Consider the following 19,938-nt stretch of genomic DNA (forward strand, 5'->3'; position numbering starts at 1 on the left):
GAAACCGAACACTCTTCAAGCTCTGAAGCCCAGGTCTGGCAAGAAAAACTAGCACTTAGGTTTGCACGAAACAGACCCTCAGGATTCACACTTAGATCAGAAACCTGCTTTAAAGAATGTGATGGGAAAGATGGGATTAGTTTATAAATATGCCAACTACCAAGGCACGTAAGAGTGACAACGTACTAGGTACCCTACATTAAGCTGCGGTCCTAACTGCTCTCTGATGAACCCACCTGCCAGACCAACTGACGAGCTCCAGTAAAACCTGCTGCCTTTGGCCCAAGACCTCCTGTAGTTACACTTGCCTTCTGGTATACACGAACACTTCCGTCCTCCCCAGTTTAGCTGTACGCTTACCAGGGCTTAAGGTGTGCTCCCCAGTTTGTCCCAGGACGTAATTACATCTCCCACAGAACTGTGTAACGGATGAAACGAGTGCAAAAGGCTGCCTTTATGAGAACCTCCGCTGAGTGGTTAGAAAGACTCAAAGGCTACCCCTGAGGGACACCTCAGCAGCAACGAGCACGCCTTGTGCCCGGATCTCGGTTTCTAAACAGTTGCCTCTTTAACCAAAGATTCCTGGAGAAATGGCTCATTCCGTATCTGGGGCCCTGAACCTGAGATATGGCAGAAGGAAATAAAGTTCTGAAAGACTAGACAAGAAGGAATGTCAAAGGATAGAAGAGCTACATGAAGGGTTCCAAGTGGCCAAGTTTGGGACCATCTGAGCAACAGAAACAATGGCCATAATCGATTTTCAATACACGGAATCACCTGCCATCACTGCCGATCACGTACTCTGAAACTCTTAAGGAAAGGAAAAGAATTTAAGTATGACTTTGCCTCTAGCGCGTTCCCAGTTGACAGAAGGCTCTGCCTCACGGAAGTATTCAGCAGTCAGCATAGAAAGAAAATTGCCATTTTGCAAATCTTAATGAAACAGCGGATTCAGGACCATCACTGGATACTAAACCTATCAGGTGAAAGGCTGTTGGCAAACAGGTCTTCACACTGGGAAGATAGGATGGTTACCATGTCAACCGAGCCATCTGGTTTGACCTCGCCAGTAGTCGACCAAACGTTACGAAGACTTTGGATGTGAGGCGACACAGAATACATCTGTTAAACATGTTGAACCTGAAGCCAATCAGGGCTTTGGCCCTAAATGCTAGTTTGCAGAAACCACAGGGGACACAGGAACAAGAGAAACCACATATAAACCAACAGTTAAGTCCTGAATTTGAGACATTCTACAGCTGACCTGCTATACTGGGGGAAAAAAAAAAGGTCCTGGAGAAAGTCTGAGGTGGGAGGCAGCTTGATGGATGAGACAAATGCAACAAGTAAACATGATGCGTGAAACCTGACAGCATCAACAGGGAGAATTTAAACATGGATGAAGCATTAGATATTTGAAAATTACTATTCTTTTTCCAAGGTATGTAGTGGTATGTGGTTATGTGAAAAGCTGTCATTTTTATGAGAGGCATGCTGAAATATTTAGGGTGAAATGTCATGTCTAACTTGACAATGTTCAGTAAAAGGTTAAATTTTTAAAGCTAGGTGGTAGGTAAAGACGTTTTATTAACTTTTCTGTATATTTCAACACGTTTGTAATAAAAAAGTTGTGGAAAATAAGTCTACTAAATCCAAGTGGCTCAGACAACTGTAAAAGTGGGAAAAATACACAAAGATTGATGATTCGCTTGTTTTTTTATAAGGGCATCGGTTGCCTCAGTGTATTAATGGAAGACTTTAGGAATGCGTTATTTACATAAAACTCACAAAGGCAGGAAATACAAATTAAAGCAAAGAAAGGCGCTAGGGACTGTGATACTCCACACATCCATGCCAGGAGGGGGGAAAAGTGTTGTGCAAGGTGTGAAGTGGCATCATAAATAAAAATTGCATCTTAAATACAGCGGTTGTTGTCTAACACGGTAACTATGGCATAAGCGTAACTTGACTCTGCAACCCAAAGACAGTCTACGCTTCGTGAAGGGTTCCGTGACATTGGGGTTAACTGATGTGAGGACAAGGGAAAGCAGTAACTTCTGAAGAAAACACTCAACAAGAAAGCCTGGAAGATGCTAGAACCCCAGGTCTTGGCTTCGGCACCTGTTTGCCGGATGTTTCTATCAACAGGAACATCCAAATGGAACCGCGTGCTCTATATACGCTGCAACGGTTATCTATGGCACCAGAATATGACTTTTCATCCAGCTCAGGAAAACTTCTGTGCAAAGATGTCCTGCAACTTCTTTGAGAATATTCCCCACGTTAAGATGTGGAATTCTTCAAAAAAATAAAAAATAAAAAAAGATGTGGAATTCTGACTCTTCAATTTTAAAGTAGTTCCTAGTACCCAATAAATAACCACTCTTTGTTAGTGGTTTTGTACATTTTGCACATGTACAAAAAAGAATTTTAAATCCAACTTCACTCTGAGTCTGTTAATTCTACCTTATTACTCACCTCTAACTTACCCACGTATTCTTTAATTCAACAAACATATACTGACCACTTCCCACGCGCAAGGCACTGAAGAAACGAATTAAGAGCAGGACGAAACCTCAGCTCTCAGAATATGGTCTTAATTCTGACAGCGGAATGCTGTGGAGATTGAATGTAACAGTAATTGTACCTACTTCTGTTTGCTTTTCTGCCAGTTTCCCTTTTAGGTTTAGGACCCCACAAACTTAGTTATTATTGTTCAATGATGACTGCATCAAATGACAGTTTCTGCATCAATGTGTTTTCCAATGTTTTCTGACATTTTAAGAGTAATCCCCATTTTTACTTATGAGAAAGTATCGATTCCAATTATTACTCTAAAATCAGTCACTTCATTTTTAGTTCCTTATCAATAGGCTAAATTTTGTCTCATCCCATTAGCCACTCTGACTTAGACAAACCAAGTCTAACAACAGTTCCTGTGCTAAGTCCCCGGTGTATCCCTTCTTCACGGCTAAGTCTTCACCCTTGATTTCTGCCCTGACCCACGTTCTGTAGTGAACTTTACGTCTATTTTCTATCACTGATCTTTTCCTCACACTCTGTAAATAGCTGTTTTCACTCCTCGTTTGTCTCGGAATGTGGGGGGCCACATCTGGCAACCCAGCTTAGGCGGCTTCTTAGGCTCATTCCGTGACACGTCCCTTGTCCTCTTCCACTACTTCAGGAAGCTTTCTGTCGCTAAATTAGCTGTGGTTTTTAGCACAATAAGAAGCCCTGAAAGGTTCCAGTCAGGAAGTCTGGGCCCTGAGCAGTGTCTCAACAGAAATGGGCTTTCTGTGGTAAAACAGCCACAGGGAACCTTAAGTTACGAATTTAAGAGTCAGGTGAAAAAGTGGGACTTTTATTCTTATTTTTTTCCTTCAGGCGGACAGATGTCAAAACCTAGTGACACGAAGGCTGATGTTTTAAAGATGAATTTAAGGTTAGGTGTTTAACTTTTGCCCGTTGAACTAAATTTGTACAAATGCCTAAGGGCTATATATACATTAGTTTATCCTAACAGCTCATCTTTCCTTAAGCTCTCTTCCTTGAACATTTCCATACTTAAAGGAAAATGTAATTCAACAGCTGTCACATAAAAATTAAGATGCTGTCCACTATATGTATTTTGCAAACCTACCGGCTCCACATGGCAGTTATGGCATAACAGGAAAAGGGAAGGGAACCCTTTACATATTTAAGGCTTCAGAGCTGGGAAGCAATAAAGGCCTGAAAGCAGCTTTTTCAGTTACCCCAAGATGACTCACTAGTGTGAAATCCCTACTTGATGGAAGCTTTCCCCAGTTACATTCATAAAGTCTCATTAAGAAGTACTTGAAATACACTAAGAGTCGATGAGTTGCAGGTTTCTGAGTACTCTTACTTTTGCAGGGTTTCTTTCTGGCATGAATTAAACTGATTTCAAGTAAAGGTGAAGAAGTGAATAAAGTTTTCTTTTTCAATTTCACATTCGATTTAAATAGCTTATATCCACCTCACTAATTCTGATACTCCTGCTGAGCCACATCGAACATATATTGCACTTCTGTTGGGTTTCTTCTGAATGTCTTAACAAGCACAAAATAAACTTTGAATGAACTGTGAGACCTAACTGAAGTCTCCTGCGTCCATTAATTATGGTGTCTGGCACCTGTATGAACACGCTGGTGCTGAATGAGATTTGTACTCTGCGTGAAGCTTTTACCACACAGACGGCATGCATAGGGCTTCTCTCCTGTGTGAATTCTCTGGTGTTGGATAAGGCATGTTCTCTGGCTAAAATCTTTATCACATTCATTGCATTTATAGGGCCTTTCTCCAGTATGAGTTCTCTGATGTTGATTAAGTGAGGAGGAGTAAATAAAGGCTTTCCCACATTCATTACACTTATACGGCTTCTCTCCGGTGTGAATCCTTTGATGCTGAGTGAGGTTGGCTCCCTGTCTGTACGCCTTCCCGCATATATTGCATTTGAAGGGTTTCTCTCCATTGTGGATCCTTTGATGCTGAGTAAGGTGGACACTCTGGCTGAACGCTTTCCCACACACACTGCATTTGTACGGTTTCTCCCCGGTATGAGTCCTGTGGTGTTGAGTAAGGTTTGCGCTCTGGCTGAAGGCTTTTCCACATATTTTACATATATAGGATTTCTCTCCCGTGTGCGTGGTCTGATGTTGAATAAGAGTTGAGGAATGAGCAAAGGCTTTTCCACATTCATTACATTTGTAACACTTCTCTCCGGAATGAATTCTCTGATGTCGAATGAGGTAAGTACTCTGACTAAACACTTTCCAACACTCATTGCATTTATATGGTTTCTTTCCGGTATGTATTTTTTGATGTTGAAGAAGGTGTGTACTCTGACTGAAAGTCTTCCCACATTCGTTGCATATATAAGGTTTCTCACCAGTATGAACTCTCTGGTGGTTAATCAGCGATGAACTGTGGCTGAAAGTTTTACCACATTCCAAGCATCTGTACGGTTTCTCTCCAGTATGTGTCCTTTGATGTATAGTGAGGTGTGCGCGCTGACTGAAGTCTTTGCCACAGTCATCACACTTATAGGGTTTCTCTCCAGTGTGGATTCTCTGATGTATGGTAAGGTGAGCGCGCTGGCTGAAGGCTTTACCACACTGGTGGCATTCGTATGGTTTTTCTCCAGTATGCATTCTCTGATGCGCAATAAGGGATGAGATGTGCCTGAACTCTTTCCCACATTCTTCACATTCATGAGATTTTTCTTTGGTATGGGTGCTTTGGTGTTTCACAAAGGATGGGTTTTTCCTAAACTTTTTCCCACACACGTTGCATTTATAAGGCTTCTCTCCAGGATATATCTTTCTGTGTACAATACCATATGAAACATGATTGAAGGTTGCCCTGCCTTCATCATACATAGTTTTATTATCTGATTGGGTACCGAACTGAATAATTAGGTTTGAATGCTTTTCAAAAGTATTTCGATAGATGTCATATTTACTAAGACACTCTTCCATAGGGTCGTCATCTTTTGAGAGGACTGACTTCAAAGTAAAATTTCTTTCATTCGTGGCAATTTTCCTATAGGTATCTGATGCGTGCCTCTCAAATCTCTCATCGTAGTCATATGGTTCTTCCAATTTGACAGTCTGAGTTCCAGTCTTTACGAGGGTAGAAGTATTTGTAACTGGAGTACACTCTGGGGCTTCTGTTTTCCATTCTGGGATAAAAAGAATATAGAACATAAAAAGTTTTCCTCTATTTGGAGAAGGAAACTGCCAAAACACAAACAAAATACTGAACATGAATAAAATACCTTAAAAGACTATGACTCTGACAACCTTTTGACATGGTCCTTAAAGCTTGGGAAAAGAGGGGCAGCCTGGGTGGCTCAGTCGGTTAAGCGTCTGCCTTTCAGCTTGGGTCATGATCCCAGCCCTGGGGTCAAGCCCCACACTGGGCTCACTGCTCGGCCTGGAGTCTGCTTTTCCCTCTCCCTCTACCCTTCCCTCTCTAATCAAGCTCTGTCTCTCCCTTTCTCTCTCTCAAATAAATAAAATCTTTACACACACACACACACACACACACACACAAAACAAGAAAGAAAAAAGCTTGGGAAAAGAGACTATAGGGGCAGAAAATCAGAAGACCTAACTGCTGAAAAGGACAGGCTCCTCACTACTCAACATGGACATAGATTAAGAAAACAGGTTAAGTCAGGTGACTGGACTAAGAGATGTGAAAACAAGACTGGGACAATGTGGGATGACTTCATGGATTGATTTGTATCAAGCTGACACTAACTCTCATTGACTCCTTCCAACCTACTCTGCACAATCCACATAATACTCCAAAAGCAATTTCAAGGAGTGTTCTCCATGCTTAAATATCTCTAGTAAATCTCTCATAGTAATAGTTCTTAAAGTACTGTCCCCAGATGAGTGGCATAAACATCACTATCACCCGGGAATGTGTTAAATTATTAGTCCCCATCCAGACAAGCTGAATCAGGAACTTTGGGGGCTATGGAACCAGAAAAGACCCCAAATAGCCAAAGCATGTTGAAAAAGAAAACCAAAGCCAGTGGCATCATGATTCTGGATTCAAGCTCTATAATAAACCTATAATCACCAAGACAGTATGGTAATGGCACAAAAAAACAGACACACAGGTCAATGGAACAGAGAACCCAGATATGGACCCTCAACCATGGTTGACTCTACGGTCAACTAATCTTCGACAAAGCAGGAAAGAATATCCAATGGGAAAAAAACAGTCTTTTCAACAAATGGTGCTGGGAAAATTGTTGGACAGCCACATCCAGAATGAAACGACCATTTTCTTGTACCACACGCAAAGTCAAAATGGATAAAAGACCTAAGCAAGAGACAGGAGTCCATCAAAATCCTCTGTGACCTCGGCCGCAGCAACTTCTTGCTAGACATGTCTCCAAAGGCAAGGGAAACACAAACAAAAATGAACTATTGGGACTTCGTCAAGATAAAAAGCTTTTGCACAGCAAAGGAAACAGATGACAAAAATCAAAACAACCTACAGAACAGGAAAAGATATTTGCAAATGTCTTATCAGATACAGGGCTAGTCTTCAAGATCTATAGAAAACGTATCAAACTCAACTCCCAAAAAAGCAAATAAACCAATCAAGAAGTGAGCAGAAGACATGAAAAGACATTTCTCCAAAGACATACAAATGCCCAACAGACACATGAAAAAATGCTCAACATCACTCGGCATCAGGGAAATACAAATCAAAACCACAATGAGAGATCACCTCACACCAGTCAGAAGGGCTAAAATTAACCAGTCAGGAAATGACAGATGTTGGTGAGGATGCGGAGAAAGGGGAACCCTCCTCCACTGTTGGTGGGAATGCAGGCTGGTGCAGCCACTCTGGAAAACAGTATGGAGGCTCCTCAAAAAGTTAAAAATAGAGCTACCCTACCAACCCAGTAAACTGCACTACTGGGTATTTTCCTGAAGGATACAAACGTAGTGATCTGAAAGGAGACACCACCCCAATGTTTATAGCAGCAATGTCCACAATAGCCAAACTGTGATGGAAAAAACCCCGGTGTCCATTGACAGATGAATGGATAAAGAAGATATGTATATTTACAAAGAAGATATATATTTATATTTATACACACAAACACACAGACAATGGGTATTACTCAGCTATCAAAAAAAAAGAAATCTTACCACTTGCAATGATGTGCAAGGAAGTAGAGGGTATTTTTTTTTTTTTTAAAGATTTAATTTATTTATTTGACAGGCAGAGATCACAAGTAGGCAGAGAGGCGGGCAAAGTGAGAGAGGAAGGGAAGCAGGCTCCCCGCTGAGCAGAGAGTCTGATGTGGGGCTCCATCCCGGGACCCTGGGATCATGACCTGAGCTGAAGGCAGAGGCCTTAACCCACTGAGCCCTGGAACTAGAGGGTATTATACTAAGCAAAATGAGTCAATCAGAGAAAGACAATTACATGGTTCCAGTCATATATGGAATTTAAGAAACAAAACAGAATCACAGGGGAAGGGAGGGAAAAATAAAGTAAGACGAAATCAGAGAGGGAGACAAACCATAAGAGACTCTTAGCTATAGGAAACAAACTGAGGGTTACTGGGATGGGGTAACTGGCTGATGGCCATTAAGGAGGGCACAGGATGTAGTGAGTACTGGTGTTATATGTAACTGATCAATCACTGAACTCTACCTTTGAAACTTGTAATACACTACATGTTAATTAACTGAATTAAAATAAAATAAAGAAGAAACTTTGGGGGCACCTAGGTGGCTCAGTCAGTTAAGCTTTGGCTCAGGTCATGATCCCAAATGTCGGGTTCCCCGCTCAGCAGGGAATGTGCATCTCCCTCTCCTCTGTTCCCCTATCCCCTGCTCATGCTTGTGCTGTCTCTTAAATAAATAAAATCTTAAAAAAAAACAAACAAACAAACTGGAGATAGGGCTAAAGCAATCTGTTTTACAAAGCCCTTCAGGTGGTTCTGAGGTTCACTGAAGTTTGAGCCCCAATGGCTTAAAGGAGAAAAGTTTTAAAAGTTCAAAATATCTCCACTTGACGTATTCAGTACCCAAATAGTCCAGCTTTTCCTATTCTACTGTATCTTCTTCCAAACTTCATATTCAGCTTAAAAATGTAAAGTTACCCATAACTTCAAGCTACTTCCTCATAGCCTTCTATAGGGGCCATACAAATTCCAGACGTAGGCATTCTCTCTGACAGACAGAGAGCGTGAGCAGGGAGAGGGAGAAGCAGACTCCCTGCTGAGCTTGGAGGCAGACCTGGGGCTCAATCCCAGGTCACTGAGCCAAAACCAAGAGTTGAATGCTTAACTGACTGAGCCACCCAGGCACCCCCAGATTCAGGCATTCGCCTAAGATAACTTCTCTATCTGATGAAAAAAAGTGTATGGCCCAGCTCCTGTTTTCTCTCTTTCTCAGAATCCTCAGTACAGATTAGGCTGAATCACACGACCTTGGCTTTGTGTAGTCGATATGGCTGAAATATCAGCAGTCTCGTGTGATTCAACCTAATGCAAAACTGGGGCCAGGACAGCACTTGGCCTTACATTGTTACTTCACGACTTTGTGTGTTTCCTGTGTTTCCAACTTGGATGCAAACTCTGAGAATAGCCTGTGCCTCTTCTACATTTCCTTCAGAACATGGCCCAAGACTCTGGCTATGGTGGCCACGCAAGGAACTGGTAAAATAAATGACAATAATTTGTTGTGAAGAGGTGAACAAAATGAAAGCACACACATACACATAAAAGCAAAGCAAACAATAAAAAATCCCTGACCTCAAGTCTGGCTGCAAAGCAATCAAATATGTATTTATTCATGCCTATTATATTTCCAGTATGACGGTTTAAAACAAATTTAAATTAGAGTATCTTTCTCTCTTGAAATCTGGTCGGAAACATAGGACTTTTGAATATTATGAATTATGTAATGAAATACCAAATACAGAGTTTATAATATAGCAAAAATGGTACTGGATAGTTCAGAAATTTTCTAAGATGCAGATCCAAATATAAAAACTTTTAAAACATATCCATTCCACAGAATCATATGCATTCTTTTTTTTTTAAAGAAATTCTTTTTTTTTTTTTAATATTTTATTTATTTGACAGAGAGAAATCACAACTAGGCAGAGAGGCAGGCAGAGAGAGAGGAGGAAGCAGGCTCCCCGCTGAGCAGAGTCCGATGCGGGGCTCGATCCCAGGACCCTGGGATCACGACCTGAGCCGAAGGCAGAGGCTTTAACCCACTGAGGCACCCAGGCGCCCCTCATATGCAGTGTTTTAAAGTGATAGCTGCCATTCATCAATAAAGGACTAGAGTAAGGGATAATGGAACACTAATAACTGGTAACAATAACTAGGCAGATTTATGATTATTGACTTACTACTTTGATTCAGATACAAAAATCAGAGATGGCGTTAGAAAATGCTCGGGACTAATGGTGAATGAAAAAAGTAGTCCCATAGCTAACATGAAAATGCACTGGAACTACACAAATATCATCAAAGAGCTAAGAAGATAGGTTTTGTTTTTGTTTTCTTTTTAAAGATTTTATTTATTTATTTGACAGACAGAGATCACAAGCAGGCAGAGAGGCAGGCAGAGAGAGAGGAAGAGCAGGCTGCCCGCTGAGCAGAGAGCCTGATGTGGGGGCCGATCCCAGGACCCCGAGATCCTGACCTAAGCCGAAGACAGAGGCTTAACCCACTGAGCCACCCAGGTGCCCTCAAAAATTATTTTCTAATTTTCAATATACTGTCTATATAACTTATTGCTATTTAGTACTAGAGATGTAGTTGTAATTTTTTGTTATATTATTTTTATATAAGAAAAATAATTAGAGATTTTATTATTTATTTGCTAGAGCACAAGGTGGGGGGCGGTGGGCAGAGTGAGAGGGAGAAGCAAACCCCCCACCGAGCAAGGAGCCCTACTCGGGGCTCAATCCCAGAATCCCAAGACCACGACCCGAGCCAAAGGCAGATGCCCAACCGACTGAGCCACCCACCTGCCCCAAGAATTAGCTTTTCAAATAGTATTAACCAAGTCTGGGACAAACAAACCTGGATTGGTGGACTAAGAACACACTGGGTTTCAAAAACTCCCAAATGTCCATAGTGACACGTTCACATAAAAAATGAGGTGAGAGGAGGAGGAACTATTCTTTACAGGAGAATGCTATTCATCCTTTAGAAGAGATGACTGATTTAGAGAATCACTCAGTGATATAATAAAGCGAGACACAAGAATGTATGCTACAGGGGCGCCTGGGTGGCTCAGTGGTTTAAGCCGCTGTCTTCAGCTCAGATCATGATCTCAGGGTCCTGGGATCGAGTCCCACGTCCGGCTCTCTGCTCTGAAGGGAGCCTGCTTCCCTCTCACTCTCTTTGCCTGCCTCTCTGCCTACTTGTGATCTCTCTCTGTCAAATAAATAAACAAAATCTTTAAAAAAAAAAAAAAAAAGAATGGATGCTACAAATCCTTAAATAAAATAGTGCCAGGGAGTGGAATAGCCATGTGGCCTCTAAGTATCATGCCACGGATTACTTACTATTAAAAAAAATGCACCATTAAGATGGAGAGATCAGGTCAACAGCACCTTAACTAACATGAGTGAGACAAATGGCAACAGACAGCACACACTGATGGTATCTTCTCAGTAAACATTATTTCATCTGAATGTAAACATAAGGAAATCATCAGGCCAATCTAGATTGTGGGTCATTGTAAAAAAACCTGGCCTGGATCCTTCAGAAAATGTCAGAAGGGAAATGGAAGGGAACAGAAGGGAAGGGGAAAGAACAAAAACGAAGTGTGTGTGTGTGTGTGCGCACACGCACGTGCATGCACACATGTGTGTATAAAGAGATAAGCAAAGGGGCGACTGGGTGGCTCAATCGGTTATGCATCTGACTCCTGATGCCAGCTCTGGCCATCATCTCAGGATCGAGCGCCGTGTCAGGCTCCGCACTCAGCGGGGAATCTGCTTCAGATTCTCTCTCTCCCTCTGCCTCTGCCCTCACCCCTCCTAAAAAGATAACGGCAAAAGTGGCTAAATGATGGTAGCTTGTGGTTCCAGGTAAAAATTACACAGGTGTTCAATGTACTGATTCTGCAATCTTTTTACAGGTTTGAAGTTCTTATGGAGGAAGGAAGAAAAGGAAAGGGAACAACCAAAAAGCCCATCAAAAAGGAACAGGTTCAATAAATTATGAGACATACAATAAAATGTGATGCAGATATGAAAAAAAGAGAACAAGGAAGCTCTTTATATCCTCATTTGGAACACTTCTCAGGATATGCTTTTACATAAACAAAAGCAAAGTAGAAAACTATGTGTATCGTTTGCTACCATTTCTGCTAGGAAATGGGAGGAAAAGGGGCGCCTGGCTGGCTCAAGTCAGTAGAGTTCGAGCCCTATAGTGCGGGTAGAGATTACTAAAAAATATTAATAAAAAGTTTGCTAAAAAGGAGGAGAAAACATTTTTTCCCCAAATGATATAAAGAAAGCATCCCACGTATAGAATTTTTTTAAGAAAAAAAATTTACATATATATATGTATGTTAAAGATTTCATTTATTTATTAGAGAGAGAATAAGAGAGACCATGAGTAAAGGGGAGGAGCAGAGGGAGAAGCAGACTCCCTGCTGAGCAGGGGGCCTGATGCAGAACTCGATCCCGGGACTCTGGGATCATGACCTGAGCCGAAGGCAGTCGATTAACCAACTGAGCCACTCAGGCGCCTCCCCCAAATATTTTTATATTGACTTTATATGCAAACAAAACCAAACCAAATACCTGAACAGAAACAACTAGGGGGCGCCTGGGTGGCTCAGTGGGTTAAAGCCTCTGCCTTAGGCTCAGGTCATGATCTCAGGGTCCTGGGATCGAGCCCCGCATCGGGCTCTCTGCTCAGCGGGGAGCCTGCTTTCTCGTCTCTCCCTGTCTGCCTCTTTGTCTACCTGTGATCTCTGTCAAATAAATAAATAAAATCTTTGAAAAAAAAAAAGAAACAACTAGAAACAAGCACCAGCAGTTGGGCTGAGAGATGCAGGGACCGGATGAATGCAATATACAGTAAGAGAACATTTTTGAGTGTTTTAAAGATATTTTTTCAAAATTAGGAAAGAAAATGAGTTAGGGAAGTGGAAGCTGGAGGCTACAGGGATTTGTTGGTAACAGAATAAAAGAAACTTACACAAGGAAGGTCTGAAACTTAGAATTTTAGGGACATTCACGCACGCTTACAAGAGGGAGGGAGAACAGCAATGCAAGCGCCAGACAAAGCTGGGAACGGGACCCAGGGGTCACAGGGAAGGATAAAAGGAGACACCAGGGACAGGCGAAACGATGATGTTTGGACCTCTGTTCCCTGACGGGTCGGGATGTCCGCGGAGCGTGACCTGGCCATATTTAAATGAGTGTGTCTCACTGCGCTCATGCTCTTCAATGCAAACAATCTCACGACAGTTATTCTCTCACCTGGACTAGGGCCTTCTAAGATCTCTTTTATCACCATCCATGGTTCTTCCAGTAAGGGAATGACAGTCGGTCGGTACACTGTAAGTCCTGTTTCGGAGGAATATAAGGAGTTTTATCCTGGAGATAAACAGTTGTTCGAATTTTACTGCCTAACTTCTACTTATCTGTGAGGACAGACGTCCACAGGAAACAGTGGTTTCATGTACATGGTCTAGTGGGAGAATTAGGTCACTGTGCTTTTCAGTGCTCCGATAAAAATGTCCTGCCGCTCAGGAGGGTGTGTGCACCGAGCTCACGGTGGGAGGAGACCACAGGAAAAGCAGGGAGCAGGCAAGGTGCGCGTCATAGTTCTCAATGCTCCTTCAATTAGAAACGTCTTATTTGGCAAAAGGGAGAACACAGCGGTATCTGTGCCCGGATGGAAGGAGCGAACTCACCCCTAAGCCCCATTCTCAGCAAAGTGCTTCAGAGGACAACCCGTTTTTAACAAGAGAGGACAGAAAGACGGTGGACATGCCGGCAGCCGTGGGCGTGGTGGATGCTTACCCAGAGAAACCATGTTCCAGTAGTTCTGTAACGTCACGGTCTTGTACAATTCCTTCTGCACAGGACGCATGATCTCCCAGTCCTCCTGGGTGAGATCCACAGCCACATCTTTGAATGTCACTGATTCCTGAAACAGCAAATGTAACCTGGCTCGAGAACTGGCAGGAGGAGGACAGTGCGAACACCAGGGACACGTGTGCTGCGGGAATCAGAGAACGCTGACCTTCCGTAAGAGCCTAAAGGTTATCTAGTTCAGTTACGGATGAACATACGTGAATGGTCCTACAGGGAAGTCTGAAGACAGAGTTTGTAATGACGTTTTCAGCTGGCTCAAGTGCAGGTGCGGACGGCTCTGTCTTCAAGGAGGGTTTTACAGCCGACAGCCGAATGCTCTGCTTTTCAAGTCCTGCCTGAAGAATTCGGACTGTCCTAATTTGAAATCTTAAGATAAATTTGTATGCTTTAGGGTGAAATGCAGAGCCCCTCCTTCCTTTTTAAAATAAAATTGGGACCGAAACCCATACTGATGAACTGTTACACTTTTTTTTTTGGGGGGACTGTTACACTTTTAATATATCTCACAATCTGGTAAGTACCCCCCTTTGCTCTTTTTCTTCCTTTTGTTAAAAAAAATTGATTCCTTTTATATGTTTTTCAAATAAACTTCCTAAGTTCCTTATAAAAATTGTATTGACTAAAAACAAACAAACAAATAAATAAATAATCTAAAGGGGTGCCTGGGTGTCTCAGTGGGTTAAGCCGCTGCCTTTGGCTCAGGTCATGATCCCAGGGTCCTGGGATCGAGCCCTGCATCTGGCTCTCCGCTCGGCAGGGAGCCTGCTTCCCCCTCTCTCTCTGCCTGCCTCTCTGCCTACTTGTGATCTCTGTCAAATAAATAAATTTTTAAAAAAATCTAAAAAAAAGTTGAACTGCCGATGACACTACTTATACTTTATGGAGAACAGACAACTCGACAACACTCAAAGCTGCTTCCATGTCTTACGGTACAATACAGGACGTGGACGTACTACAAATCTATGCTACGTTTACTCCTACACATTTTAAATTTTGGCGGTGGGGAAAACTGCAGAGAACCTTTTGTTTCATTTTATCATCTGTCTGGTTTCAGTGTGTATGTAAGAAAGTTATTTTCTTTTTTTTTAAAGTAAGCTCTATGTCCCACATGAGGCTCCAACTCATGACCCTGAGATCGAGAGCCGCAAGCTCTACCGAGTGAGCCAGCCACCCCGAAAAGTTATTTTCATATGCCAGTTTCTGTAGTAATCACCTCACTCAAATTTTCTCCTATTATCTCTCAGTTCTTCCCTTCACTTTCCTATGGTTTTCAGGTAAATAATCGTACTATCTATGAATAATAATTTTACTCTACCAATTTCAGATGTATATATATATATTTTTTTTTAAAGATTTTTTTACTTATTTTATTTGGCAGACAGAGATCACAAGTGGGCAGAGAGGCAGGCAGAGAGAGAGGAGGAAGCAGGCTCCCCGCTGAGCAGAGAGCCCGATGCGGGGCTCGATCCCAGGACCCTGGGATCATGACCTGAGCTGAAGGCAGAGGCTTTAACCCACTGAGCCACCCAGGCACCCCTCAGATGTATATTTTTACAACAAAATTTTCTCTTAAGGTGGCCTGACAGAACACAGACTCCCGATCAACACAACATCAGAAAATACATGGCCTTTAATTACTTGTTAAAGAGAAAAATAATTCTAGCAACTTGCTTACTGATGGTTTACTGTAATCCAGGTTAACTACAAGTCTTGTAATGTTTAATCCTCACAATCTAACAGGTAAGTTCTATTTATTAGAGTTTAATCACTCAGGCTAAGTGTGGTCAAGTATCTTGCCCCAAATCATAGGTTCTGATTCATCCGGCTGTGGAGGTCAATCCCCTAACCTCTATGCAATGTTGCTGCCTTAAAATCAAAACAGTGAGGAAAGGGGTATCAGGGGAATGCAACAGGAGCTTATTTCTTATAAAGGGTAGTCACTTATCTTAACAGGCCATGCTGGATTTAAAGAGAGGAATAGAAGCTTAAGTCCTAGATTGGGCTTTCGGGGGGGACAGAAGTTACAGATCCAGGACATAAAACGTCCTCACACAACACCTCCAAGAAGCCATTTAAAAATCACAGAAAAAAACTAACACTTACTTTGGTCACCAAGTCATTTAACCACCCTGCCTGGAAAGCAGGTCTTCCTTTGGAGTCTTCCTCTGGGGTCTCTTGGGGAAGGGCAGAGTTCTGAGGAACAGCTAGGGAAGGGAGACCATGATGGAGATTAGTCCTGTATGATCAGTCTAGGAAACTTAACCAAATAGACGCCTATACTTCCCTAAAGTGAGAAATGAGAAACAAAAAACAGCACTCTTACTTTAAAGAATCAGAGGGAAGGACCAGTGAGACTTGTCCTAAGATATCAATGCAGGCTTCAAAAACAAGTCTGTTCTGGGACTGCTAAGGATATGCACCAAATTCCCGATTTTCTACTAAATCTCCATGCGATGTAAATCGTGTGTGCTGTCTCTTAATAAGGAACTATGCTCTGGACCTTTCCTACTTTTTTTGGAAGCATGTTATTGTAAAATCCAATTCACAAAGCAAATGGCATACTGACGGAATGGTTCAAACCTCTGCAGGTAAAATTCCCGACGGCTCACACTGGGGTAACTGAGTTGCGTCTGGTCATTGTTTTAGGACACTAGGTAACATGTGTTTGGTCCCAAGCAGCCTGGAAGGGGCACACCATGCAGGATGGGGTTCCATGTTAAAGCCCGTTCTCGACTCACTGCCCTCTGCTCTCCTCAGTTTCTTTAAAGGGCCGCTCTGTGATATGCTGGTTGACTTCTCTCACTGCCCAGGATTCCTCCCCTTTCTGCCTTTATGATTCTCACCTTCCTCTTCTAGAATCTGAGTCAAATCCTCCACCAGCGCCACCACTTCCTCACTGCTCTCTGGGTACTGGGACTTCACCCAAGTCCTAACCTCCCCAGGCAGGATGGTCAGGAACTGCTCGAGCACCAGCAGCTCCAAGATTTGCTCCTTTGAGTGAATCTCAGGTCTCAGCCATTTAAGGCAGAGCTCTCGGAGCTGATTCAATGCCTTTCGAGGACCAGCTAGGTCTGGATATGGAAAATTCCTAAAATTCTGTCGACAGGTCTCAGTGTCACGCAAGATTCTTGAAGCAAGGGTTTCCTTCGCAATGTTGTGGGGTCCACTCTGAGCCTTGTCCGGCTTCCACATGAGAAGGACTTGGGCGCGTGAAGAACTGGTCATCCTCTTGCACGAGGCCAACATCGCTACAGGTGGGAGAGTCAATCTGGCAGTATTCTTTATATCTCCAGTAGTGAGCCAAATGCTTCAAGTCTCATGCTAGAGCCACAAAGACATTATATCAAGGGCTGCTGCAGACAAGGGCAGAACAGGGTCAAGGTAGAGTCAGCAGCCTTGGTTACAAATTCTGAGCCCAGAACTTGCAGGGATGGTTAAGAGACCCTGAAACACAAGAACAGACCCTAAAGTCAAGAATTCTGGTGCTCTCTGCTATCCACATCCGCGAACAGAAACAGCCTACTCAAGTGTTCACAGGTAAACACACGTAGACTTTACCTGGGTCTCCCTCCCCTACATCCTCAGACTTGTGAGATAAATGCAGTCTGCTGGGGAGAGGGGTCGGGACGGCTATCAAAAGGGTAACAGAAGCAAAGCCACGAAGCATGAGCAAAACAACAGATCGAATTTCTAACTTGTTGAAACAGAAATTAAACTTTTCGGGGGGGGGGGCGTGGGGGGGAGCTTCAGTATTTTTGCGATGTCACAGAAGCTGTAAAGGCTCTCAACAACAGAGCTTACCTGCAGGTACCTGGAACAACCTGGGAGGAGAATCCTCCCCAGGTTCCCAAGGAAACTGTCAAGGAAAAAGGGCGGACAGGCACCTGCTTTGGATGTTAACGCCAGCACATTCCAGCTTCTCACTGTCAGAGGGCTGGAGGGACAAGCCGCTTGGACCCGGGAAAAGGAGGAGGCTGGTGTGCCTGGAAGCCCTTTGAAACGCTTCTACGGGAGACAATTCCCCACGAGTCAATCTGAAACCAGGATTCCCGAAAAAAACTCAGAGCAGGCCTGACCCGGCGACCTGACACCACCTGTCCTCGGGCCCCAGCTCTGAGCCCTCCTCAGGCTCAGTCGCGTAACCGAAGCCAACCGTCTACAGGCTCTGCAGAGGATGTGCGCCAGCCCCGCCCGCCGCCTCCCTGCCCGGTCGGGTCTCCCCAGCCCCTTCAGCCGGACGGTCGCGGGCAGCGGCCCGCCACCGCGGCCAACACCCCGTGCTCGCCTTTTCCGCAGGCCGCGAGCGCGGACGCCGCGCGGGAAGCGGCTGGGGCTCCGGCCTGACCGCACGGACCTCGCCCCCGGCGGCGCCCTCGACATCATTACCTGTCGCGGGGGCCGGGCGGACGCGCAGCCGGAGCGGCCGGAGAGGCCCGGGGCAACAATGGCGGCGGGGGCGCGGGCGCCTGCGTGGCGAGCTCAGCCCCGCGCTGCAGAGGGGTCTCCGGCTCCGCCACTTCCCTAACCCGGGAAGCACGACGTGTCTCGGCCAGGAGCCGCACCTTCCAGCCGGGTCCCGAGGAGCCTGGCCCTGCACGAACCGCACCTCGGCTCCACCGCGACCTCGCCTCAGCCCCACTGCGCATGTGCGCAAGGGGAACGCTGCGCGCCCGCCGAGCCAATCGGAAGGCGCGTCCCGGCCCTCCCGCCCGCCCGAGCCTCATTCCGTGGACCCGTCTCCATGGTAACCTCCTCCACCCATCGCTGCGACTTGCCTGTTAGCCTGCAAGGTTCTAAGGGAACTTTAGAGTTTCCCTGGCCAGAAGCGGGTCTGGAAGACGACTGGGAGGTCGGGGAGCTACCAGCATCTGGGCCAGGGGGATGCGGATGGGCGGCGGTTAAAGCTCGACCCTAATTAACCAGGGAAAACCTGGCGCCATGGGCCGTCTGGGTAGCTCAGTCGTGAAGCGTCCGCTTAAGCGTCTGCCTTCGGCTCAGGTCATGATCCCAGGATGCTGGGATCGAGCCCCACATCTGGCTTCCGGGAAGCCTGCTTCTCCCTCTCCCATTCCCCCTGCTTGTGTCACTTCTCTTGCTGTGTCTGTCAAATAAAAATATAGAATCTGAAAAAAAAAATAGAAAAGAAAAGCTGGTGCCAGAGTTCTGGAGAAAGGAGGGGCATGGAAGATACGGGTCCAAAGGCAGAACCCAAAGTGCATTTTTGAGCCTTACTGTGCACACGCATCTACTACGAAAAGTTCTGAGTCCCGCCTAGGAATTGGATTCTGACTTGGCAAAGGGTAACGTCTAACAGCATGCTGTTTACAGAGACGCAGCAAACCCACATAACACACGTGGAAATAAAAGGACGGGAATACATTCGAGGTGCCCCTGTTATGTACTGCCATGTTGGCAAACCACCCAAGACTTAATAGGTCTTAAAAAGCAATCACTGTGTTATGCTCATGGATTTTTCAGGTCAGGAATTTGGAAGGGGAACAGTGGGCTTGGCTCTTCCCAGCTCCACTGTGCCCAGGGGGCCCAGCTGAGATGACTTAATGGCAGGGAGGGTCCATTTCCAAGATGGCCTCCTCACTCACATGTCTTTTTTTTTTTTTAAATATATATATTTTTAATTTATTTATTTGACAGACAGAGATCACAAAGTAGGCAGACAGGCAGGCAGAGAGAGAGAGAGAGGAGGAAGCAGGCTCCCTGCAGAGCAGAGAGCCCGATGCCAGGCTCGATCCCAGGACCCTGGGATCCTGACCTGAGCCGAAGGCAGAGGCTTTAACCCACTGAGCCACCCAGGCGCCCCCTCACTCACATGTCTTAATGGGTGAGCTCAGATGCCTTTAGGATGAGCTCAGCTTGGATTTGTTCAGAGTGACCCCTTCCACGTGAAGGATTCAGGCTGGCTGGACTTCTTACATGGCATCTCTGGGCTCAAGAGCAGATATTCTAGTGAATAAGAAAGAAGCTTCATGGCTGATGACGACATAGCTTTGAAGCCACATAGCATCACACCGTCACACGTGATCAAAGAAGTCACAAGTCTGTGCAGCATCAAGTAGAGGCAAAAGTAGACTTCATCGCTTGATGGGAGGAGTGTCAGAGGGCCTTAAAACTACAATAGGCAAATTTGAGCAAAAAGACGTTGGGCAGCGTGACGGTTTTTGATGTGGCACTTAGCGCGGCTACAGCCTCCTGCCATTCAGTGAAACACGAATTTAGGTGTTTTGTAGATATCATTAACGTGCGCAAACTCAGGGGCGCCCGGGTGGCCCAGTGGGTTAA

The 19,938-nt window shown here is 44.6% G+C and overlaps 1 protein-coding gene across 1 annotated transcript; it reads right to left on the minus strand.

Annotated features, from left to right (window-relative positions):
• Positions 1–396: 396 nt before the first annotated feature.
• ZNF287 (zinc finger protein 287) lies at positions 397–18,258 on the minus strand. The gene is made up of 6 exons (XM_045986379.1): positions 18,028–18,258; positions 16,485–17,085; positions 15,745–15,845; positions 13,567–13,693; positions 13,021–13,107; positions 397–5,698 (listed from the first exon to the last, which is right to left on the minus strand). The coding sequence occupies exons 2-6, from the start codon at positions 16,885–16,887 to the stop codon at positions 4,131–4,133; spliced, it is 2,286 nt and encodes a 761-aa protein (XP_045842335.1). The 5' UTR covers positions 16,888–17,085; positions 18,028–18,258; the 3' UTR covers positions 397–4,130.
• Positions 18,259–19,938: the final 1,680 nt, after the last annotated feature.

Source organism: Meles meles, chromosome 18 (assembly GCF_922984935.1).
Source record: "Meles meles chromosome 18, mMelMel3.1 paternal haplotype, whole genome shotgun sequence".
Classification (NCBI taxonomy): domain Eukaryota; kingdom Metazoa; phylum Chordata; class Mammalia; order Carnivora; family Mustelidae; genus Meles; species Meles meles.